We start from the raw sequence: 25,600 nt of genomic DNA on the forward strand, positions 1-25,600 counted from the left end.
AGACCTTCAGTTCACCGGGTGTTACAGATGAACCTTCTGAGCGCTGTCTGCAGCTGGTGACACAAGCTGAAACTACCCTTGATCTGGGCTTCCTGTGGCATCAGTGCTGCTGAGCATTTATGAATTGATGTGAGTGTGGCTTTACTGATGTACAAGGAGTAACGTCTATGCTTGAAGCCCTGGCTCAGCAGAAGTTTGACAAACACTTGAATGAATTTGACCTTTATTTGTCTTGCTGTGGTGGTTGCAATCAAGGGTGTGATGGGTTAGTTCCAAGATTTGGACTTTTGGATGTTTGTGGGGTGGCCACGATGAGTTTCCTTAAGGAGTGTGGCAGAGGTTTTCGTGCATCTCTCCTGGTTGCAAGAAAAAAAGCTATTTCCTTTCTGAGCACAGCAACAGGAGCTGTGGACCTGAAGCTGCAGCTCAGGTGCTGGTTCCTTCTAACTTCAAGTAAACTTCTCCAGGATTCAGTTATTAAGCCTGCAAAGCAGGAATGTATTTTGGTTTGCTTTTTTTAGATGTTTTTACATTGAACATGCCAGTTACCTTATTATTTGTAAAATTGTTTGACTTGTGAATGGCTAGAGTACTCCTGGTCAAAAGTGTAGTGGTGTGTGGAGCATCACTGATAGGAGCATGGACTTAATCTGTAGAGTTGCTTGAAAAATCTTGAGTATTAGGAATTCTAGCAGCGTGCCGTGGTGTGTCTCAGCTTCAGTGGGCCACAATCTAAGTGGACAGAACTGTCCCAGCTGCAATTATCATTGTCAACAGTGTGTTGCTTCCTGTGCAAGACAAAGGTAGATAACTGCCTTTGCTGATTACTTTGAAAAGGGAAAGAATAGGTGAATGGCTTTGGTAAGAACGTGATCCAAAGGGTTAGCCCCACTTGGTGTGCTGGGGGATGAAAAATGCCTGGTGTGGTGTAGTGATGCATTGTGAGTTGATGAGGGTTTCTGACTGCAAATAAACTGCTTAGCCTCTTACTGGGGTGTGTGTCCTTCAGGTCCTGTGCCTGGGAGCTGCAACTAGGCCTGGCTTCTTGTCTAGTTCATATCACTGGGCTTGTTTTATTCTCGGCAGGTGGAAATGATGACAAATATGGTGATGAATCAGCCTCTAAACATCACTTTCTGCATGGAGACTGCTGCTGTGCTGCTATGGATGAGCAGGCAGCAATTTTCTAATTAAAGAACCAGGCACTGAAATGTCTTTCGCTAAACCAGTGTGTCTCTGCTGTAAGACCCCCTGCCCTTTGTGTTCAGAGTTGCTTGGGGAGGCTTCACTTTCCTCTGGGTTGCATATGCAGGTCAAGTGGTTATAAACATAAGTCATTTAATCAAAGCCAGCTGCTACATTTGTATTAGAGATGATCAGAACTCCCTGTTCTTCCCCGGGGAGTGGGAGGGAGGGCTGCAGTGGGGCTGTATAAACTGTTGATAGATTCCAGTTGCCTGGGATGGGGGTTGGACCTGCCTTCCCTCCTGAGGGAGGGCAGCCTTGGGTGTCAATAGCAAAAGGAGGTCTGCACCATTTCGCTTTTGGACAGTAAAGGAAGAGCTGCCTAATGAAAACTGTTCCCTGCCAGCCTTGGTCCCTTAAACATGGAGAGCTGGCACTGATGAGGTCTGAGCTGCCTCTGAGAAAGGAGCCTTTGTCTTCTGCTGAGTGGGAGCAGGGGGGAAAGGGAAGCATGCCTTTTTTTGCTTCCTCCCCAAGTTCAGTTCCTTGATCACTGGCTGTTGTGAGGGAGAAGGGAAGCAGTGTCCACCTGAACTCCACAGTTGAGTCAGGCTAGTGCATTTGAGGGGTCACTTGGAGAGCATGGGGATTCCTATCCCACACCTCAGTCCTGCATGGAGCTGGCTCCATCCTGAAGAGCTGTCTGCAGTACATGGTCCTCTGTCAGGCAGGGTTATCTTCACATGCCTGTCCCAGAGCTCTCCTTTGCCATCGGTTCAGAAGGACTGGTATCCTTTACAGCTCATGAAATGTTCTCGTGCGCTTTTTTAAGGCTGTACACCATGATCTTACTTCACTTAAGCTCTGAGGGAAGGGGGAGGCTTTGTCTGCCCCACCCTGCACTTCTGTGGGCTCCCTTGTCCCGGTTCCCCTGCCCTCTGGCCGCTTTCCGGGGGAAGGAGGAGGGAGTTGAACCAGTCTTGTACAGATGGAGGAGCTGGTGGCAGAGCTGTGGGTGACAATGGGGGAAGGAGCAGGGTGAGGAGGTGTGCGGTGGGGTGAGGGTGAAGGCTAGGCTAGCAGCTCTGGAGCTGGGAGGAGTTGGGGGCACAGCATCTTCCTGCCCTGTTTTGCAAGCCAGGACCCAGAGTCTCTGGAATGAAGACATCTGGACCCCATTAGTGAAATACCAGTCTTTCCACAGTGCTGGCTTGTTTTTCCTCTGCCTCTGAAAGGAACTGAAACTTAAAATGTCTTAAAGGGCCCAGCATTACACATTAGTAGGGCTGTATGGCTGTTGATGCTCTGGAGGGGTCTGAAGGAGTGTGCTGGGGAATGGGAGGGGAAGGAGGGAGCAGGCCAGGCAGGGTGGAAAGCTGGCTCCCCACTCCGCCTTGCTGCCAAGAGCGTGTGTGTGCCCGAGCTCTCTGTTTTTCTTCCTGTCTCCTTTCAGTGAGTCAAACACTGGCCCCATGGAGAGCAGCCCCACAGAAAGCTGCCTCCCAAGACCTGGAGACCCTCCTGCACCTCCCGAGACCTGTGGGACTGTGCTGCGGGCCAGCAGTGGGGAGGAGCCTCCTCTGGCTGCTGGAAACGTAGAACGAGGTTTCCCTGCTCAGGGAGGCCACAGTGTCCCCAGGGCTGGAGCAGCAGCACAGCACACTGGCTAACTGCTCAGCAAGCACCACAGTGGATGTGAAGCCAGAACTTAATTTGAATAGTCCTCCAGCCTGAATCCTTTATGAAATGCACAGTACCCACTTCTCTCCAGGGTTTTCCCACCTGCTGGAAGAGAGGGTTTGTGAGCTGGGTGAGAGCTACTGGTGATGGGGACCTTGTAGACAAGATGCAATGAGTACTGTGCTCGGGGTGGTTGCTATTAGTAAAGCATATTGCCTGCTGGAGGGGACCCCTGTGTCCTCTGCTTTGCAAAGGTGAATTTCTGCTGGAGTGGCTGTGACTGTGTGCTACTGCGTGCCAGACTGTTTGCACAGTTGGGTGGATGGATGTATCTGCGGTTTCCTTTGGGAATTTGTGTAAATGTGCAATACAGATGGGACCTTCTGTCCTTACTCAGGTAAATTACGTACTAGAAATTTGGGGCATGTAAGAACAGGGGACTGCGTGAGAAGAATATGGCCTTATTTGCTTGTGTGAAAAGTATTCATGTGCTGTGTGCAATGTCAGTGCATTTGAGTCCTGGGGGGGGGGGGGGGGGGGGGGGGGGGGGAGTGCAGAGTTTTAGGAACTTTCAGGTGCATGGCGGATGCCTGATATCCTTTTAGGAACTTTCAGGTGCCTGGGGGATGCCTCATATTCTTTATGCATCATGTCAATTCCTGCTGTATCATTTGTGCTTGAGCTCTTTCTGTCTTTACACCTTCTCTTTTGCTTGAAGAACAAACGTACTCTCTCTTCTTGGGAAGATGTGACCTCATTGACAGTACTAGATAGCTGCTTATTCTGTACCTGTCAATGTCTTGTTCCCAATTCTAGTTCAAAAAACCCCCCGTTAATCAATACTGAGATTGTTCTCCCACTGCACCCACATGCACTCCCTGGTGTTCTCTACACTGCGCCCCGCCCCAACAGTCCATGTCCTTGAAGCCCAGCTCAGCTGGTAGAAATCCTTTTGTCTTTGCTCTGATGCTCACGACTCATCAGAAACTGACTGTGATGGGTCTGGCTGCAGCCAGGTTTTTGTGTCCGGCTTCTTTAAAGACCACACAAGCAGGTCTGCTCTGAGGTTCTTCCTCTCCTGCTTTCACACTGCCCTCAGGTGCTCTCTGGAACATGTTCTGTCTCTTTACAGCCTCTGTGGAGCTCTTTTATTCATTCAGTTGTGTTTTTTCACAAGCACATGTTTTCTCATGGATATCTTACTCAGTCTTAACCAGTCCTCATTTATGCTTTTACTCACTAATTCCCTTATTTCTTTTCCAGACAAACATCAAAGCAAACACAACTTCCAGAGCATCTAAACCTCCAACTTTCAATCCTTTGCAGGTTTTTCTTTATACTAATGAACAACATTTTTTACTATATGAAATCCCCTTTCTCCAGTCACCTTTCTGTGCTTGGTCTTGCTTTCTGAGGTAGCAAAGCACAGTGTGGTTATGAATCTGCCAGGCCCATTTGTCTATCTCTGCATTTCATGGCAAAGTTTAGCATGTGAGACTCAAGCCATCCTGAACGCAGCTACCCCTGGGGCAAGTGCATGGAGCTGAAAGAAAAGAAGGGGTAAAAGAGACGGAGGAGGGATAAGAGGGTTGTGAGTAGGCTGGTGAACAGGCGGGTAAGAGTCATCATCAAGCATGGCTCCAAAGGCTGAGGGATGAGTGAACTTTGCATGCAGCTGTCCCTGCAGCCCACCCTCTCCAAGCATCCCCCTCTGCCGTGCAGGTGTTGCCGTCCCCGTGCAGCACTGGCAGTGTGTGGTGTATCCCAGCACAGCCTAACCAATGTGCAGACTACTGTACAATCTCGTAGTCCTGAACAGGTAGTCTGAACACTGGGCAGACGGAGTGGAGCCTCTGCGATCTGCTCTCCGGTTATCAGCAGCTCATTAGTCCTTTCCCCTCCCTGCTTTTGGGATGGGGCTTTGGGGGCAGAGATGGGGTGAAAGGAAGTCCAAGTCCTGATTGAAAAAGCATCCTCTTCTGGCAGCTGGGAAGAAGAAATGTTGCTGCCTGCATGTTTCCAATTTGGAGCAAGCTTCCGAGCTCCTTCCTTTTCCAGTGCCGGTGTCAAGCTGGTACCTGGTTTCCACCTGGGGTATGCTGCACCTTTTTAGAAAGAGGAAAAAAAAATAATTACTGCTGTTTGAGGAGGAAATGCTGTGAAGTGTTGGCTGTCACCCAGGTGTGCAGAACTTGTTGCTTCATTCAGCTCCTCTTCTTCCCTGTGGAGCTGTGTGGGCGGATTCCCAGGCCCCAGGCACCCTCATCTCCTTCTGTCCTGTAGATCAGCCCTTTGCCTGGGGTCCGGAGCAAAGCTCAAACAGGACCAGCCTTTGCTTCCAAGTCCTCAAAAGGGTCCTTTGACCCGCCTTGGCCAGTTGCCTTTGCAGCTCACCTCTGGCTACTGCAGGAGCAATCCACATCCCCTCTTTTTCTCCCCCCTACAATGTCTGGCATTGCTGAGTCTCCCTCCCTCTTCTGGCTTTTGCTCCCTCCCTTCTTGCTTCCCTTCTGTCCTTCTGCCTCAATTGACGTGGCAGTGCAGCTAACCAGACCGGAGGAGGAGCTTGCTGGCTGCTGGGGTGGGGGGGGCGGGGGGCAGGAAGCGAGCCGGCCGCGGGTGGGGGTGCGGGGGGGAAAGGAGGGCTCCCTGCCCCGCTTGGAAACTTAGGAATGCTGTCGCTCTCTGTGGCGCTTGGCTCCCACGTAACGATTCCAGATGTTAGCCCTAGCCTTGTGGTTTGCTCGCTCTCTCCCTGGTGCTGCAGGGATAAAGAGGGCTCTGTGTGTGCGCGTCTGCCTTCCAGGATCCCCCTCTCTTGTGTGCATGCTGGTGGATGGCTAAGATTTGTGGCCAAAAATGTGAACACCCAGAACTCCCACTTCAGCTCTAACCGTGCGCTGGGGAAGGGTAACCCAGCCCTCTCCTCCTCCCGGAGGTGTGCAATGCTTTGCATGTGTGTTGCACTTTACCTCATCAAAGCAAGTCCAATACTGGGGACTGTCCGTCCCTGCCCTGGCACAGGGACAGGAGTAGGAAGAAATGCCTGCTTGTCCTTTGCAAAGGCTGGTGGACATCACTGTGACCTTAGAGAGGTCACGGCAGTGGAGTTTTGGCCACTGTAACCTCTCTTAAGATACTCAGTTTCCAGCTGTGCTTTCTTGTATACTCTCTGATGGGTTCCTAGGATTGCATTTAGCTGTATGTTTAAATCTGCATGTTATTTCAGCTGCTGCAAATAAAAACCTTTATTTTTGTGCAGGTGAGTTGATTGCCATGGCTGTGCTGATTAAGCCGACAGTAATGGTTGTGATCAATCACGTGAGTCCAGGCCTAGTGTCTACGGAGCTTTTGAGCTAAATCAGCTTAAAATCTTAGGGTGTGTGTCTAAGTTAAACCAATGCAGCCTTCTGATGTAAACAAGCCATTACAGCTGCTTTGCAGCTTGGAGCAGTGATCAGTGTCTGGTAAACTACACTTTTTTGAGGGTAAAAGTTAAGTGATGCAGGTGGGCTTGAGATGTATGTAGGTTGTGGGATGACTAGGGCTTGCTGGAAGAATCGTAGGTCAGAAATTCAGCTCTTCTAAATGTGCATTTTCTTTGCAAAGGCAAGAAGCAGAAAGTGGTTGGTAACGTCTTGGTTGGAGGTTGGGGGGAGCCTGTTCACTTAAAATGCCCTGCTAACTTGCTTTCAAATACTCCAGATTGTTTTTCAGAGGCTTCTTAATAATCTTGTAATGTGCATGTATTCCTACAGTCTGTTAATTATCAATTATGATGTTAATGTGTTTCCATTTCAATAGAGTTTTATTACAGGAGCTCCCAAAATGCTGCATATGTGTTTTATACAAATGATTTGACTGAAACCTCAGTCATCTCAGGGGCAGGTTTGTTTACCCATAGTGCTTTACCTCTTACAAGAAGGAAAGGAGATGTAAGAGGTTTAAGCAAGATTAATTTCTCCTAATTTCACACGGCCACCAGTTAAAACAATGGCGATGCTCTTCCCCCCATACCCACAGACCCTTGTCTCTGTGCAAAAGGAGGGGTTTGTCATAACAGCTACAGAGAAACCTTTAATTAGTTTATTTGGGCTCCAAATGCAAACTGAGTTCTAATAACTCTACTAATTACTTTCTTGTACTGTGAGTGCCAATTTCCAACCTTAGGGGAGCCCACACATGCATCTGTCAGCTTCATTTCACATGTATCTGAGAGTAGGAAAATTCAGCTTGCTGTTGAGGCAGTCCGGTTGAATGGAGGAAATGCTTTGAGCCAGGCTGCCTTGCTTGTAGGTTATTCTTGTAGGTTATTACCTACAGGATAGCAACAAATTATTCAGGTGATAGTGCGAACCATTGTTGTCTCTGGTCAAAACCAATCTCTAGAATCTAGTAGTTATAAGGAGTCGGGTAGCCACATTAAGGATGTTGCAACATGAGGCTGCAGTTGTGGTATCCCTTTTTTTCCTCCAGCTGTTGTACTCCACAACCCACAATTGGAATGGCTAATGGATCCTGGTCCTTTTCCTGGCAATGTGTATTTTCTTTCTTTGGTAGATGCAAAGTACAGAGCCATATGGCTGTATCTGCACTGTGCTGGGGGTGGGGGACTAATCCTCTGGCACTTATCCTGCCTCTGCAAGCAGCTTGCAGCCATCTCTCTCTGCAGTTCTCCATGCGAGTAGTGTGACTCCGGTTGGGAGCAAGAGCCCTGACTAGGGGTAGCTAGCCCCGCACCTACAGCATTCCCTAGCCAACACTGAGCATCCATGTTCTGTTTTGTACAGCCAGTCTGAGTGCTTCTGCCACTTCACCACCTCTCCTTGGCCGCGTGGCTCTACAGGTTAACTCGCAGCCAACGTGCGCATTTTATATAACATACACTCTGCTGCTGAGAGCTTTGCCTGGTTATTTTTTTTATTTCTTCTCATAGGCAGGGGGAGATATCTTATGAGCCACACAAGCCTCTTGGGATCAGACTTAGGGCTTTGAATATAGTATTTCACAAACTACTTTCCCATTTTGATGTGTGCTGGCTCTTCCTTCTCTTTCCTCCTCCACTCCAAGTTTGGAAAGCGAGAGAGAGAGAAGCCCCTTTCCCCTCTTGGCCAGGATGCTGTTCAGCCATAGCACATACTGCCAGATTGCTAACATATGGGCAGAGGGCTCAGCCAAAGTTTTGAGAGGCTCAGCCCTTGGCAGCTCGTTCCACACTTTCCTGTCTCTACATTCAGGAAATGAAGTCAGAGTGTTGATATAAAACAGGCTGGGCTGAAAATTGAGAAGCTGGAGAGACTGAAGTGGGGGACTGGGAGAGGGGGGAGCTGTGGGGAGCTGATGAGCAGCAGCATGCATTGCCCCACAGCATACATGGCATGGGGGCTTCTTGCCTTGTGCCAGTGTCCTCAGTTTGCTCTTGCTACCTTAGAGGACTGCTATTTTATCTGGTGTACAGATACGTGACTTGTCTGGTGTATGGAAAGATCAGCATGCGGAGATCGTGTTGTCTTGATCATGCAGCAGCATTTATGCAAGAGCTTGGAAGAGGTGAAGGTTGAAACTCTGGCAAAGAGCGTGTATTTCCGTATCTGGGACGTGGGATTCCCTTACCTTTTGACTTCTTTTTTTCCCCCTGAAGAATGACTCCATTGCTAGGTTTCTATGCAATGATGTGCAGAGTGATTTTTCTCAGACACCTTCAACATCAGCTATTTTTTTTTACTAGCCCAGAGACTGTGGGGTGGATGCAGGGAGTTGCAGTTAAGTGAGTCTGCAGTGGGGATGGTCTGTCTTGCCTAGGGACTTAGCAGTTGGTGTACTTCACTTCTAGGTTGCTGGTTCAACCTAAACCAGCATAATAACCCAAAGTAATAGAAAGCTGGAAGCTGTTTGTGGCTTACAGAACCTGAAGTGGTCTGTCAGGCTCTGAGACCAGTACCTGGCTGACAGATGTCCCGTCACAAAAATGCTTGCCCACTTCTAATCTAGCCTGATCAACAGTATTAAAAAATGCAGGGAAATTTGCTTGGAAGAACTTTCCTGCTTTCATAGCCTGGCATCTTTGAGAGAGAATGGAGAGTCTGGTAGCTACCCAAGTGATCTCCTCTATTTTCTGGATGCTGGCATTCTTGTTGCATAAATTTTGTAATGGAATGGTATAGTTCGATCCTTAGGCTCGGTCTGAACTGTGGAGTGTCTGATATCCTTAGAAAACTCAGATCAATTTAACTAAAACTTAAGAGGGTGTTGGGCTGGACTTGCCATCCCCTGGGAGTTTGAGGTCAGCAGCTTTGTCATCCTTATCTGCTGCTCTGCCCTGCTTCTGTTTTCTAGCTAGCTCTTCAGGGTCTCTGCTCACTGACCATCTTTGTTTTCCATTCTTCTTTCCCCTGAGAGCAATCACGTTTTGTTGTTTCCAGCCAAGAAGGGTCTACAAACACACGAGATCCTCACAAGGGGGACAGTCACACGGGCATGCTTGTGCACAAAAGTGTGCTCCGTTTCTACGTCAGTCTTGGGTTAGCTGCGTTTTGCCTTTTGGAGACCAGTGTGATGGCTCCCTCTCTTGTTGTGTTGGGGTATGATACCCAGCTGGAGCAGGATGTTCACATGGAAACCTTAACCCAAAGTCACTTCTGTTAATTTGCTGTAGATCCAGATTTGCGACTAAGCAGGGAGAATAATTTTTATATTTACATTCAGAAACTAAGATCGGGTTTGTTAAATGATGGTACCTAGGATCAAAAATGTTGAGGTTTTTTTGGATGCCTTGTTCTGTGTTTAGCTGGAGATATCTCTTAGGAGCCAGACTGGAGGGTTGTAGGTGCAGTTACTCTGAAAAATAGGTCCCTTAAAACTCTCTGAGTCTGGTCACTGAGATTTCAGATTCTGGGTTTTAACATTCACCAAGCAATATTAACGTTCGCTAAGCAAGTGGTGCCCATATTGCTTGAGCTTCTAATAATTTGGAGCGTGAGGTTTGTCATTAACGGGCATAGTTACTTGATTTTTTTTCAACACGGGGGGCGTTCAGGTAACCTTACAGTAACCTGTACTATTGTAGCCAGACCTGCTCTTTGATCCTTTGATGCATAGTTATTATTGGTAATATGAATTAAGACTTTAAAAGGGTTCGCAGTAACCAATAGACTGTAGGGCAGTAATAAGATAAAGTGAGAAAGACAGCTTTTCTGAAAAGGTGAATTTAAGTTGATATATTCCATAATTTCTGTGTCAAACCAGCTTCTCTATCACGTGCCTGGCTTTTCTTGAACCTGGATATAGGCTTGCAGGGGTTAAAAGTGAAACGAAGTGGGGCTGTGAGGGCTGTTCACCCCTTCCCTGACCAGCAGCAGTGTTTCCCCTCATTAATGCTGTCCTGAGGGCAGAGGTATGAGGAGCAGAGTGATGAAGAGTGTGTTGAAACACACTCAAGCAGACCTGCTCTGGATGTCAAGTGGCTGGTGAGGGTCTTGGTGCTGATTGACCACTTGCTGGGAAGAGTGATGACCCTGATGTTGATCACAAGCTGGGGAGCTGCGGCAGTGCCACGCTGCTGCCTGCTCCTGGAGGAGTTGGTGGGGCAGGGCTGTTGGGCCACGTTTGTTGGAGCAGTGAGTGACTTCTTGCCAACCCCCTTTTCAGGAGAAGGAGAAGAAGTATATGTTACCAGTGGATAACCTGAAACTGCGAGATGTTGAGAAGGGGTTCATGTCCAGCAAGCACATCTTTGCTCTCTTCAACACTGAACAGAGGTATGCTCACATCTAAACGTGCCAAGCTCTTGAAGCTGGGGACAGAATTCATGTAATACTAGATAGCAGGGAATAAAGGTGAGCATGTTGGGATAGCTGTCCCAGAAAGATGTATGCATCCTTTACGGATAGCAATTCTTGGAGGAGACAAGAGACTTTGTAAAAGAAGTCTGACTTGATTCCTTCTGGTATTACAGATGTGCACCATCTTCTTGCTTCACCAGTGCATGGCCTGCAGCATGACCTTAGCCTTCAGCTGCTTGTGGTTACCTGGGTCTGGCTGTGGCTGGGTATACAATTATAATCAATGTTCTTAGCGAGTGAGTAGGGAAAGCCATAGGAAATGGGGGATCCAGCCTGGCTGGAGAAGTCCAGCAGCAAGCAGAATTGAAAAGGGAACCTTTCAGGTGCTGTTGAAAACACACAACTGATTTGGGGGCAGTCAAACTTGCTCATGAAAAAGAAATCATTTCCTTTTCCTTCTGCAAGGTCGTCATGAGGATACTAGCAAAGGACTAAGTGTCTCTGCCTTAAGACGACAGGAAGATTCCTGGTCACTGACATCTTTGTCAAATATGGGCAAATCCCTGATTTGCAATACAGAAGAACAAAATGTTTGTCTTTCTCTCAGGAATGTCTACAAGGACTACCGGCAGCTGGAGCTGGCCTGTGAGACCCAGGAGGAGGTAGATAGCTGGAAGGCTTCCTTCCTTCGTGCAGGAGTCTACCCAGAGCGTGTTGGGGTAAGTTATAGACAAATAACGGGATCAGAAGGAACACAGCATGCATGTATCTTAAGAAGGATAGCTGTATCCTCTTGTGTTAAAAATAAGTCTGTGGAGGTTTTGTCTCTTTCCTGAGCTGAGGACATTTTGCAACAAAAATTTAAATCCTTGATAATATGTCCTGGTTTTTCCTTTAAGGAAGCTTGGGGTGAAGTTAACTGGCAGTTTCAAAGCAGAGATAAATAAAGTAGGCAGACAGCCTTGATAAACCCTCTAGCTCTCTTCTTTTGTGGGCATTAAATTCCCAGTATAAGGGGAATGTTTAGCTACCTGACTACTAAATAGCATGGGTCTACTGAGCAAAGACACTGTTCCTTTTCAGTAATGCTTACTGTACGGCCTTGTTCGGAGCTTCCTGGCTTAGTAGTTGTTCTCCCATTCCCTCACCCAAATTAGGAAGGGATGTTATTTGAATTTTTCTTTTACTTGGTGGACACCTTAATATGCTGGTTTAGCAAGACCTCTTATCTCTTTCCTTAGCCTTGTCCCACAACAGTTGCTGTCAGCATTATGCTCTGCTTTAAAAGTATGTTTTAGAGAATTTTGGTACATGTTCCTGTACCAAGCCTTCCTGTTCCCCTCTGAAGAGGAGGCTGCTATAAATAGTTTTCCCATCAGAGAAATTATTATAGCTTATCTGTTTGTATTTGTTGCTTCTGATAGACTTCTCCCATTCATCTTTCCTGTTACACGTGAAGATTGTGGGTTTTGCCTTAAAGCATTTCCTGACAAACTGATGTGATATTAAAAAAAAGAGGATTAGGGGCTGGACCTTGTGACATCAAACTGGCTTTGAACCAGACTGGGCCTCTTAAACGTGTACTTTTTAAGGACACATGCCACCTGTTGGTGTGCAAATGGAGTGGTTTGACATAGGAACACTGACCTCTAGGCTGGCTGTTTCAAAACCCTGTGTAATGAATAACAAGCAGCTGTCATAGGTAAGTACATTTCCCTTTAATGCTAACAGTCCGATTTCCTTTGCAGAGCGTCCTATTTTGATTTTCAGCTTAGCTAAACAATTTGCTTGTTCCTTTCCAGTGCAACGTAGGTATTTGTATATTTTTAGTGGGATCGGTCTTTTTGCTTGTTCAGTGCTATTATGGGATCTTCTCCCAATTCTGAGACAAACTAAAAATCTTCTTTTATTTTTTTAATCCCTTTTTGTTTTAATTTTTTCCATGTATGCTCAAACTGGCCTGCCAGGACAAGGACAAAGTAAGTCTGACCCTCTCTGCCTGTGTTGCCCCCTGGGGCTCTCACCAGATAGTTCTCTCTTGTTTTTTCCTTTTGTCACAGAGGCATTTGCTGCTTCTCCCTCTTTGTACCTTCTGTTGGATTGCTACTGTTTGTTTCTGTTCTTGGTTTGAATTTTCCTTTTTTCTTTTTATTTCTCCCTTTTTGTATGACTTCTGATTCTTGGTGCAAAATTATTTTTGGGATTTTTGACCCTCACTTTTTTAAGTTGTCCTGTTTGATGTCCACTTCCTTTACTTTGTTTCTCACTGAAACATTACATTCTTCATTATGTAAGATCTTTCCGGGAAAAGCTCAAATTAACAAAAGAATTTGCCCTTTCTCACATGTTCTTGTTCCCAAAACAAGATAAGCAATTTCCTACACTGCTGCAAGTCCTTCAGACTGGGATGGTTTAAAATAAAGATATTTTTTTCTTTCTCTATAAAATCAAGTTGTGTTGGAGTTGTTTTTGTTGTTTGTGTTTTTTTTTAAGAAGTATCCAGAAAGACAGCAGTGTTGCATGCTTTGCTGCTTTGAAATTGATCCCAAATGGATGAGCCTTGTCAGTTGCTTTCTGCCAAACAGCACAGCCCAGGTTTTCCCTTACAGAAAGGCAGAGAAAGCATTTCAGGCAGACAGGAAGAGATTTGTCTGCTTGGTGTGAAAGAAAAGATTATTAATGACTTTATGATGCAGGATTTGCAGCTGAAGTGATCAGGAAGGTTTTCTAGATTATTCCATCTACTTTCAGTCTGACAGAGGTGCGTGCGTACTTAACCACTCTGTATCTGTTTCCTCGTTTGTATAATGAGGATGAAGATGCAGTGTGTCAGAGAGTCTGTAAGGCTTAATTTTTGGTTAATGAGTCTCATGTCCAAACTGAATCTGGGCATGGAAAACCCAGCTCGCATGAAAAACTTTTCAGGAAGCTATAAACATTAAAAGTAAAAATACAGCTTTGAGTATTCACTAGAGCATATAACCTGTGAACGTTGGTCAAGAGTCCTGTTGCCTTTCACCTCTGTACAATAACTTCCTACTGAGAGAGCAGCTTTGTTGTTAAAGCTCCTCAGCTCCGAGCTGGAGATGTCTGTACAAGCTGAGCTACACATTGACAATCACAGCTCAAAATGTAAGCTTAAGGAAGTTGGTATTCATTGCATGTGCTTCCTGTGTGTTCCCTTTTCTTCTTTTAGCCCTCTCATGAAAAGCTAATTTTATGTTACTTTTAAAGAACCAATCTGTTTCTCCTTTTCTCTGCAGGCCAGTGAAGCAGAGGAGAATGGATCAGACAGTTTCATGCACTCCATGGACCCTCAGCTGGAGAGACAAGTGGAAACGATCAGGAACCTGGTGGATTCCTATATGGCAATTGTCAACAAAACCATCAGAGACCTCATGCCGAAGACAATCATGCACCTCATGATAAACAATGTACTTATCTCTCTAGTCAGTGGAGTGGGGGAGACACAGAAGGGGAAAAATAGGAAGGGAAAGAATGAAGAAAACCTGAAAGTGGCTTGGAAGGAGGGAGAGGTGGGAACAGAATGGAGTGCTTCAAGGAAGACAGTGCAAAGTGATTCCTTCTTTGTGCTCCTTTACAGACCAAGGACTTCATCCATTCGGAGTTGCTGGCAAACCTGTACTCCTGTGGTGACCAAAACACGCTGATGGAGGAATCAGCAGAGCAGGCTCAGCGACGCGATGAAATGCTGCGCATGTACCATGCCCTGAAGGAGGCCCTCAACATCATCGGGGACATCAACACCAGCACTATCAGCACCCCCATGCCCCCACCGGTGGACGACTCTTGGCTGCAGGTGCAGAGCGTACCATCTGGACGCAGGTACCAGAGGCTCAGGGGGAGAGCCCCACAGACCTGCCTGATGCCTCTTCAGTGGCTAGCTGGGGCCTCCGACTGAGACAGGGAGTCCTCCTCTTCCCCTCCTCTCCCTGTGGACGGAGAGTTCTGGGTACTTGCATTGGGAGGCTCCTAGGCTTTGAAAGTGGTGTAGGGCTACTACGTCTTTATGGTGGATGCGAAGGCTTCTAAACCCTTAGGTTAGGTGGTGCCTGAAGTACCCCTGAAGGCAACCTGAAGCCTGGCGTGGCCCTTGAAAGCCAAAGGGTGGTGTGTAAAATGACATGAAACCAAAGGAGCGCTGAAGGCAGCCTTTGGGGACCTGATGATGACAAAGGGATCTCAGGCCAATTGCTGCAGTTGAATTTTCTTCATTTGTTTGTCAGGTCTCCTACGTCCAGCCCCACGCCACAGAGGAGAGCTCCAGCTGTTCCACCCGCCAGACCTGGGTCTCGAGGTCCAGCTCCTGGGCCACCTCCTGCTGGTGGGTCCACGCTGGGTGGTGCCCCCCCCGTGCCCTCCAGGCCAGGTGCCTCTCCTGATCCCTTTGGGCCCCCGCCTCAGGTTCCTTCTCGGCCTAATCGTGCTCCTCCTGGGGTTCCCAGGTAAGTCCTGAAATGTTGCTCCATGCAGGTGGGATATGTCCAGGTTTTGAGTAGCAGCCCTGACAGCACTTAGCCTGCCTGGGCCATGGAAGGAGAATGGAGCGCGTGGTATGGGTACAGTCTTCAGAGACTTGAATGGAGTCCATAGGCAGGAGCATTGTTGTCCATTGAGATTTCATTGCATGGATGAGGCAGCGTCAAGGCAGCTCTTGGGAAGAGAGAGGCAGCCTCTTCGCTGCACAGACCTCTGTGTAAAGGATGGGGGAAGAGGACCTTGTACCCAAGGGCTTTATTAAAGCAGTCATACCAACACCCCTGCTCACAAGTAGGAGGTGGTCACTAGAAGAATCACAGGGCTGGAGTGACAGTTCCCCTCTGTGTAGGGCTCCCCAAAGTCTGAAGTTGCCCCTTTTCTTCTGGCCCGGAGTTCTTCAAGGTGAGTTAGAGACACCTTCATCTAAGCTGTTCAGTTGCTTTTTTGCTAGAAAATATTACAACGTCACTGCAGGGAAAAGGATAGTTTTTTGGAGGGGCATTTCTGTTGCTTCTGTAATCAACTTGAACATTTTCCAGTCTAGAGGGTCCAAATCACACAGCTTTGCTTTCCATTTAGGAAACTTAATTCCTTTCCTGTGCAGTCGCTTCAAACACACTTCAGCAGAGTAGTAAGGGATTACCCCCTGTGCAGCTAGGCACGTGTTCCTGAAAGAACTTAGGAAGTGGTCTGGAACCGGGAATGCTTTTATGTTGAGTACTCGGCCTCCTGTGAGAAAGAGAAGGTAATTAGCACAGTGAAGAATGAACATAACCAGAAACTCCCCAGTGACAAGCCAGAGGGAACACACTTTCCTTGTGGAAAATACCTCCTTTCCAGTGGGTGCTGGTGGGACCTGTCTGAAAGCATTGCCATTTTCTGAGGAAAGGCCCAGCCTGTCAGTGGGTGATGACGGTACATGGCAGAAGAGGCTCAGCTCCCTGCTGTGATAGTGCCCCAGCTCATACTTGGCGCTGCCTGTTTGGGGGGGAGGTGTTCTCTGCCAGGCTGTATCTAGCCCAGAGGTGGGTGAGTCTGAGGAGATTCTAGACCAGTTTCTGACTCTGGTGCGTGCAAATGGTTTGACTTTCTTGGTGCCTCTGCCCCAGTCCTCCCTATGCACCTTGATGCAGCTCCCACAGTAGCTTGTCCACACATGTTTCGGTGTTGCCCCAGGGACTGTGGTCCTGCTGGTGGCACCTACGGATGTCAGCATGCTTCTCCTGTGTATTTCAGCCCTTGCTTCTTGTGACCCTGCTTTTCTGTATGATGTTACTTTGTAGTTTTGTTTTTAGTATACTTTTGCTGCTTTCTGTTTCCATCTTTCTTCTTTCACTCAGTTTCATTTCTTCACTCATGAAAATATTCAATATACCTGATCATCATGGTAGGATTCCCCCAAAGGGCTGAAATGAATTGGTCTCTTCTGAAGAAATCCGTCATAGCCTGTCTTGGTGGCTTTCCTGCCTTTTGCATGAGGTAGAAGGGTTTAGGGTAAGGTAGGGAACAGCACTGGAGCAGAGGAAGAGATTGTTTCATGCTTAACAGACCAATCCCTTGTTTTAGAAGGAGAGGTGGTAGGTTGGATTGCATGCTACTGACTGCCCAGACCTGGAATTGAGAATGTAGTTCCAGAAGGTGTGAAGTGATGCTCATTCTCTGATCCCCCTCTCTGATTCTTCCAGTTGTTCATAGACTCCTCTGGATCCTGACATCAGCTTGTCATTTGAGTTCACTGATGAACGGAGAATTTCCAATAAGGGACTCTTTCTCTTCCTCTCCTGTATATAGAACAAGAATGTTCCCTGCTAGCACTTGGACTTGGGCCCTTCTGCCATGGGTGAATGAATGCCATCTCCATCGTTGCTTTTTTTAATACTTTTTAAATTCTTTTCCCTTGCTTACCAGGCTACACTAGTGTGTGTGTGTGAGGAGCAAAGCTCTTGTATATGGCATGAGTGGGCTTTGCTGTAGGAGTTGTTGTTATGTAGTGAACTGGAAGTGCATGGTGGTGGCTGGATGTAGTTTGCATGTGTATGCACGCTGATTCCCGTGTAGAGGTTTGGCAGGTTGTGTGCCTCCAGTTGTGTGAGCATCTGATTTTATGAATGATGAACTTAAACAAATGTCACTCTATTTCTTTCTCATAAACATAATTATATAGACACACGTTTTCATGCATAAAGACCACACAGTCCATTTTCTTGCACAGGAAAGTATTCCTGCATATAATTAAGGACACTTAAAACAAGGCTTGCCATCCTGCCTCTGTACTTAGCATTTATTCAGTCTACTATGGAAGTCTGTACTGCCAAATACAGATCTTTGGGAGCTGAAAGACAGAAACAGTATAAGGTCCTGTCTGTGTGCAGTGAAGGACTGCACTTGGACTGTGTGCCTATTGGAGCTATGCAGAAGGATTAGCTCTAAGAAAGCTGTGAAGATGCTCCTCTAGGTATTTGGGCTCTTCAGTTAAAAAGAGTTTGATAGAAACTGTAGGTGAAAGAGCTTAGGCAAGCTTAAAGGAAAAGTAAGAAAGTTTAGGTGAGAATGACTTAACCACTGGAAAAATGAGTTGAAGGTGTTAGTGGGTTCTCCGTTGTTTGGTACATCTAAGGAAAAAGATGCAAACGATCAGTATCACTGTACGCATAACATTGCATGGCTTTGTAACTTGAATTATTGAGGAGTTTGGAGTAGCCAATCACATGATTTGTGACCTTCAAGATACAAGCCTTCACCTGCTGCTTCCCATTTTGGGTAGTGCTCAGGACTGCATGTTACCTCCCTCTTTCCTGAGCGTTTATTTGAACTCTAGCATTTAATATGGTCAGAAGATAGGAATGCTTAGTGAGAGGCAAGTCAAGCCACCAGTAGCCAGCTGGTGGGGGTATACTGCTGGTTTGGCAGGTATGGACATCAGCCTGGATGTGTGAGTGGACTGGGTGGGCGAGTGAGCACCAGCCAGTAGGTGTGTGCACAGACAGATAGGTTTCAGCACACCCCTGTGCACAGCAGGTCCTGGGCACATGCAAAGACGAGGCTGATTGTGTGTGTGCGGTCCTGCGTGGCACGGTGCAGTCCCAACCAGCAGTGCACGCTCGTGCCGTGTTCTGGAGGGGGATGTGCGAATGTGTGGCTCTGCAAGTGCATGTGTCTCTGTTCCACCTTCTTGACAGTCTGTGTGGCCTCTGCCTTGAACTGTCTGAACTGCCATGTTGATTTCATGTTGTCTTTCAGAATCACTATCAGTGACCCCTGAGGACTGGCAGCCACGGTACGTTCTGCGCTCTCCCTGCAATGCATGAGTCAGTGTGTCCCCATCCTCCATTACTTTGCTCTGCAGCTCACCTCTGCTGCCTAGTTCTTGTATCAGTAATAGAGTCCCTTGTCCAACGAACCACCTCTGCCAGGATCTCATAAAGGGAGGAGTCTTGAACAGAAAAACTGGCTGATCAGAGACAGAGCAGCTGCTTGAGCTGCAGGAGCTGGGGAAGCCTCCGTACCTGACTTCTCTGCTTCTAGATAGAGGAGGTGGGATGGGGGAATGAGCTCTGGAAACAAGGCCTAGACTGTCTGTGTCTTTCATTTGGCTTATATCCACACTGACTGGGAGATCGGCTGAACGAACTCCATTTTTATTTGGTTTGTCAGCTGTTAGGATCAAGAGGGAGACGTGGGGAGCTGTTAGTTCAGACTCCTCTTCTTACATTCTAATGTCCGGCTGGAGAAGTACTCCCATCCTCCTTGGTGCTCGTGGAAGGCAGGAGGAGTTTGGGTCATTAATACCAGGACTTCCATATCTGAGTGCAGGGTAACTCTGACCTTGAATGTTCCCCGTTATCCTTGTGTCCCATTGTCACAGTTAGAAGCCAACTCCCTTTGCTTGTTCTCCACTTGACCCTTTACCTTCTAGGTTACTCTTTTGCCTCCATTCAAACTGCCTTCTCTCCTCTGCCTCCTGCCCCTGTGAGAGGAAGTGTTTAGTGATCCATCCCCCCAGCACTCTGCCCCGAGCTCCTGCCTGTTTCCCTTTCCTATCCCTCCCTGCAGTTTGCAGCATTGTACTTGTTCAGTGATGTAGCAGGGTACTGGGGCAGGCTCATGTGTGCTGCGCTGGCCCAGTGACTCTTCCTTGTCCTGTTAATGCTGAGACTGGGGGTGTAGAGGGGGAGATGGAGGAAATTCTCCTGAGTCTTTTTCCTGGGAGTCTCCAGCCCTTACTGACAAACAGGTAGAGAGGGCAGAACAGGGCACGTGTAGGGATTTTGGGCCCCTTCTCCCTTTCTCTGTGCATGTTTCTTGAAGTGAAAAGTCTGAGAGGAGTGGAAGCAGCAGCAGCTCCTGTGGATTCTCTGGCTGCTGGTTGCAGCAGAGAACTGGGCTTGGGTAGCGTGTGCTGAAGTCCTCTCAACAGGAATAGCAAGCCCTGTTCCAGGGCAGGGCGGCTCACAGCTAACCCCCATCGTGCAGCAGACGGTGTCTGTTACTGCTGCGTGTAACTGCAGTTAGAGCTGAGAGGTGCCACATCACATCAAACCAATGCAGTGATTGACATCATCTTTGAGGATGTCATCTGTCAGCCCTCCTCGCTGATGACGTACTGCAGAGGTGTTGGAGCAATCAGCAGTTTCCTCCAATACTCCACCTACTGCAGACATCCCTGACAGCCCTAGAAACATGCATCTTGGTGAACAACCTCAGCAAAGAGGCTTGCTGTTGTCTGTACCTTGTTCTGGGACTCGCTGTTTTGGGGTGTTCTGTTCTTGATCTGGCATAAAGAGCACCAAGGAAATTAAAAACCCAAAACACCACTATAAAACAAAGAACTTTAAAAAAAAAAAAAAAATTCCCCCGCAAAACCTTTTGCAGTCCAAGGCAATAAATGTAATGTACCATCTCTGTTAGGTCCTTAGCAGAACTCGATTAACCCATTGTTTTCCTAGATACGATTAGCTCAGTGTTCTTTCTTGGTATGGCTTGAAAGACCAATGTCAAAGGACATGATAGTCACCATAACTGGTCTTCTCAGGCTCCTGCCAGGACTCGGGTCTTACTTCCCACGTACTGGAGGCTGCCACAGACTTCCCCATGAGCAAAACTTTGTTCCCTCTTGTTCTGACTGAGGAAAATGACTTTTCAGTGATATAAAAGGGTTTGGCTAGCAGTGTAGTGAGACAGACTGAAGTAACATTTCAAGAGTGAATGCTGCATGTCTGAGAGACCTCTCTGTCCCTTTTTCTGCTGGGAAACAGTTTTCAGCCTTTTATAACTTTACCAGGCAGATGCTGCAAGTGTCTCCAGAAAACCTGTAACTTTAAAAAGTGACAGCTCCTCCCCCTGAAATGCCCTGAGTGCTGAGAGAAGTGTCTGCAAAAATGAATCACAGTACACTACAAAAAAGCAGCCCATCTACCTGCAAATTATTTGTGCTCTTTTCAGTCCTATTTATTCTGGTAGGGTCAATTGTTGTCTCTTGCCAGAACACGTCACACAGTCCAGTGACTTCAAGCATCCTTTTCGCGTAAAGCTGTGGAGGCTGTTAGAACAAACTGTCCAAACTCCTGAAATGCAAAAAGTCCTTCAAGCTTCTCAAAAAATGCCTTCTAACACATGTGACACTACAACAGCATCTCACTAAAGGTTGAGCTGAAGTTTTGTAAGGCTTTAATTCAAGTGCTATTGCTGTTCTGGTAACAGTAGTAGCCTTTGAATGGTTGGTATTGCATTTACACTGTGAGCAACCTTCAGAGATGATGCACAGACCCTGTGTGTCGTGATGCTGAGGGTCACAGATTGCCCAGTTGTAACATCTCATGGTGAGATTTGCTTCTGGGAGACTGTATTATTTTGGCATCCTTCCAAGGTGCTTGTAACTTGCAGGTTAGCTCAGTCCCATCACTGTACAGGAGCAGTAACTTGATGGGCATGCTGACAGTGGGGTCTTGTGGTCCCTATTGACGCTTTCAGTCAAGAATAGAAATGTTTTACTGTCTGAAGCTTATATATCACTTCCCAAGGCAAACAATGAGTGGTCGTAATTGTTTTGGGATCTGGGGCTCAATAGCTACGGAGCAATAAATTCTGCTGAGGTCTAACACACAGGACTGTAGAGTTGCCTTGGCTCATTTACTAAGATGAGGGAGCTTGCCCTAATTTATAGGAGTGCAGCTCCTCTGGTACCAGCATGCCGATAGACTTGCAGCCAGTGCAAAACAGGACGTCCTTATCTCGGGAGATTGCACTGGTGCAAATACCCTCCTCTGCCCCCTCTTCCTTTCTTCCTGCTTCCCTCAGCCCGTGTTAGGGGAAGGTCTTCATTTCTCTCAGCCAGGTGATTGTAATCTAAATTAAAGCTTGTCAGTGTGGAATTATTCAGGCATTAATTCTGTGACACCTGGTTCTGCATTGTCAGTGCAAATGCTTCCCCTCTATTTGGTCTGCATCCTGTTGGGTTTGCTCTTTGCTTTTCAGGCAGTTCGGACTGTAAAACTACTCTGGCTCAGTAATGGACAATTTAATTATCATAATGATGCTGTTTAGGCTGCAGACACTGCAGGGAGCATGCTTTAAAGGAAAAACATAATTGGACTCACTGACTTACAGAACAATTTATTTGTAGATTTCATAAAGCCTGTAGTCTGAGTCTGAAGTGATCTTTCAAGTAATGAGTTGAGAGAGAGACAGCAAGGGTGTGTATTTTCTGGGGTTTTGTTTTTCCCCAGTCCCTTACAGAAAGGAGACTCCAGAGCACTTAAGAGTTTGCCATCTGTGTGAGTTAACTTGTTGCCCAGTTACCTAGCTAAAGTGCCAGTAAAAGGGCTGGAGCAGAGTGGGGTAGCGATAGCCAGAGCTCCTTTTATTGAAGTAGAAGCTGCATTTGCTGAGCACCAGAACTAGAGAACCAGAAGCAGCAAGCTTGCCCCTAATGTCAGAGATCAGTGTCATTGGAATAGGCAACCTCAGGCTTGCATTAGCCTCGAGGGCGGGGGAAGAAGGTGCTCCTCCAAACCATCCAAGAACCTCTGACAGCAGCGCGTCTCAGAGGACCCCATCCATGCTGTGTGACTGTCATGTGCTTGATACAGGAGCTCACTGTTGTCCGTGCTTCTCAACTCTCGTTCCAGAGCCAGTGCATTCACTGGCAATAAATCTCCGCACTTCCAAATTTCAGAGGGAACACAAAACTGGCTGTGCAGCAGATTGCTTTACTGGTGATCCATGCTGTGCAGGAAGGCCAGTGTGAGGCGTGAGTAAGCGTGTAAGTCTCCTTCGTGGAGTTGCAGGCTGGTAGTTTGTGCCTCATGTTTTATTTTCTCGCTGGCTCAGGCGAGGTGGAGAAGCACGTGTGATTGTGACTGCGATTGCTGTGCTAACCACAGTGTGTGTTCTCTTGTTTTTGTTTCCTGCTTTTTCACAGCAGAAGGGGCCCCGCCTCACCTACTCGACCTACCATAATCCGACCGGCTGAACCGTCCCTCTTAGATTTATAACTCGAGGCTGTAGACAGCTGGCGACGAATGCCGTGCTGGCGGCTTCCCCATTGCACCCTCCCTTCCACAGCCACAGTCACTCCTCTCATCCATCCCACACCTCTGCCTCCCACCACCCCCTCCTGGTGTGTCGTAAAACACTAGCCTAGTGATCGAGCTCTTCGTCTTCACTCGTGCGTCCTGTATTGCTTTGTGAGCGTAGAGTAGCCTTCATTCAGTGGCATGGATCCCTGAAGTACACAGGCTCCTTGGAGAGATCAGCCGCAGGGACATCCTTAAGTCCAAGCGGTGGCTGTCCGTCCAGTAATTCCATCCGCCTGGTCTAGCCTGGATAAGTGTCCTGCCTGCATCAGTTAGCTGTAGCACCTGGGACTGATCTGTAGCTATTTTCTTTTCTTGTAGCTAAGGCGACAAAAGTGTAACTTAGAAGAAAAATCCCGTCAAAACATGTGACACCGTTAGAAACAGATTCAATGTCCTGTGTATTAGTTTGACTTCTAAGGTGCAAAAATTCATGTTGGGAGCAGTGCAATCAACCTCTTACCGAAGTGAGGCAGGGAGATCAAGAAAGGGGGAGAACTCAGTGGATCGGTCTAGTCCTGCCAGAGCGAAGTCTGAGATAGCACGCACAGCTCAGCGGGCAGGGAGCACGCGGACCTGCTCACGCTCTGCTCCTAGAAGAGCTGGGGAGATCCTGCTGGTGACACACTGGCTCCTGCCAGCGGCTGTCTGGCATCACCACTTTTGGCTGACTTGTCTGAACCCAGCAGGGAGAGGGGAATAGATGCGTGGCTCCCCCTTTGCAAATGGACAGCCGCATTTTTTCTGGGAGTTGGCTGGGTAATCTTTTGAAAATTCTGCTTTGAGTAAGCACATCTCTCAGTGTTTTTTTGGGTACTGTGGTGACTTCTTCCGTAGCCTTTTTCTTCTTGCATGCATACAGTACGTGTTTGGGGAAACTTGTAACCATTGTTGATCACAACTCATCTTCTGAAGGTTTGGGGTTTACTTTTCATGCTATATGTATTAAAAAAAGACTTGAGAATTAAGAATATATCAACCCCGTACATCTCAGATGTCATGTCTCTACCAGAGCTAAATGAGCCACCCGTGTTGCAGGCTTTCAGCCAGGCCTGTTTCAGGTTTAAGTTACCTTATTTCAGTGCTTAGTGCTCTTAATTGCTGTGGTGGATCCTCTGTTGTTCTGATGCCAGTTCCCTTCTGCATTGTAACTGTTGTTTTACTACTTTTCCTCCTCTTCCTTCCCTTCCCCTGTTCCCTGTTTCTTTGTTTTCTTGTCTTTAAACTCCAGCCGGCCGGGTAAGGCCAGTCCCTCCCGCCCGGAGAGCCCCAAACCACCATTTGACATGTAGGCCTGCTCCCTCTGAGACTCTTTGCCTGCCTCTTAGCTGTTCTGTCCTGGAATGGTCTGACTCGAATCTCACATGGCTTGTTTTGTTTGTGTTTTGTGACATACACATATCAGATGTAATTGTAGTGAAACTGGGTTTGGTTTTGGTTTTTTTTCTTTTTCTTCCCAGATGCTTAAAGGAGTTAAGTATATTGTAGTAATGATAAACATATATTTACTGTTATAAATATCTATAAATATCTATATATAAGATGAAAAATCTATATATGTCCAGGTGTTTAAAGCCATTTGTGCTTCCTTGTGGATTTTAGGAAATACACACACAACACATGCAAAAAGTTAACCAAATCCCGATGTTGAGTTTTTGAGCTGATTGTTAAATTCTCTGCTGTGTGCAGTTGGGTTGTTGTATTACCCCAGACTTGTGGGTGAACTGTCTCAGTGCTGGTAGTAGCTGTGATGCAGTTTGTGATCTACCTGTCACTCTTGTTTATTGGATGAAATAAATGATCATTTCTGTATAACAAAGGTCTCCATGACTAGAATAAAACCATCGCTCTTTCTCTTGCTCTTTCTCTGTGTGATTTTCAAACTGTGTTTGCTTATAACTTAATCTTTTCATCCCATGTATTATGCAAGTGGGTGCTGTCACAGATAGGGAAGGTGGACCAGACCTGCTGCAGCAGAGCGAAACTGCTCGTCAGATGCAGAACTTGACTCCCCGTCTCTGTGGTAAAGAAAAATGCATGGAGGTGCCTCAGTGACTGGACATATGGCAGGTGCGAGTTTTGCACACAACTGCTTGGTTCTTCAAAAGGTGTTTTTGCCTGTGAGCTGTTTGCAGAGCACAGCAGGCCCCTGTTCAGGGTAGGTTTTTTTGTCAAGTGGTGTCTTTTGGGGCTGTAGCTGAAGTACAGCCCAACCACAGTCTAGTATACTCAGCCAGCTCCTGCCTGGCCCTTGCTTTGGGCTGAGGTGGGATTTCTCCCCTGGTATAAACCGGGTAAACCTCTGAATTCAGTCTGAGTAAAGGTGGGTCAGCAAAACACTCCTGAAGGGAACAGGGTGAAAAACGGGTCTGGGTGTGAAATGCTGCCCACAAGAACCATCTTGGGCTCATCAGCAGTCTGTCTACAGGAAAACATTCATGAAAGCTAAGTGAGAAGGGTATCCTGTGCCAGGGCAGGTTGTCTTAAAAAAAAAAAAAAATTCTTCTCTTTTTTTCCTGACGAAATTTCAGTGTGATCTGTGTTGAAGAAATAAATGTAGTCCATGCCCACCTGAATGAGTTTATTTGGAAAGCGAATTTGTGACAGGATTGTCACCTCTGCAACAGACTGCAGACCACCTTCACTCCTCTCATCTCCTTTGCAGTACTAGAGTAGAACATCCAATCAATATTTATTCCATTTACAGTAACACTCTGTATTAAATCACAGCCCTGCCCCCATTAGCTATGATACAGATTTACAAGTAGCCTGAGCAGGCATCAACACTGCAAAAGGCTTAGTCTTTCTTCAAGGAACACAGAGCATTTACACAGGTACAGTATGTACACAGACATGTGCAGCCAGCAGCCTGTGGCACTG

The 25,600-nt window shown here is 47.1% G+C and overlaps 1 protein-coding gene across 18 annotated transcripts in view; it reads left to right on the forward strand.

The window, feature by feature from the left end:
• The window catches only part of DNM1 (dynamin 1), a 68,658-nt gene extending 44,080 nt beyond the window's left edge, over nt 1-24,578 (forward strand). For 4 of the 18 annotated variants that reach the window (XM_055793966.1, XM_055793969.1, XM_055793967.1 and 1 more), the window contains 7 exons: nt 10,513-10,622; nt 11,254-11,365; nt 12,614-12,625; nt 13,910-14,080; nt 14,251-14,492; nt 14,894-15,112; nt 22,567-24,578. In XM_055793966.1, the coding sequence (XP_055649941.1) occupies nt 10,513-10,622; nt 11,254-11,365; nt 12,614-12,625; nt 13,910-14,080; nt 14,251-14,492; nt 14,894-15,112; nt 22,567-22,639 (939 nt within the window). In that variant the 3' untranslated portion in view covers nt 22,640-24,578. Of the gene's footprint in view, nt 1-10,512; nt 10,623-11,253; nt 11,366-12,613; nt 12,626-13,909; nt 14,081-14,250; nt 14,493-14,893; nt 15,113-18,386; nt 18,424-22,566 lie in introns of all 18 variants that reach the window. The other 14 variants (XM_055793975.1, XM_055793976.1, XM_055793968.1 and 11 more) reach the window with 11 other exon arrangements.
• Nucleotides 24,579-25,600: the final 1,022 nt, after the last annotated feature.

This window comes from Falco peregrinus, chromosome 1 (genome assembly GCF_023634155.1).
Source record: "Falco peregrinus isolate bFalPer1 chromosome 1, bFalPer1.pri, whole genome shotgun sequence".
Classification (NCBI taxonomy): domain Eukaryota; kingdom Metazoa; phylum Chordata; class Aves; order Falconiformes; family Falconidae; genus Falco; species Falco peregrinus.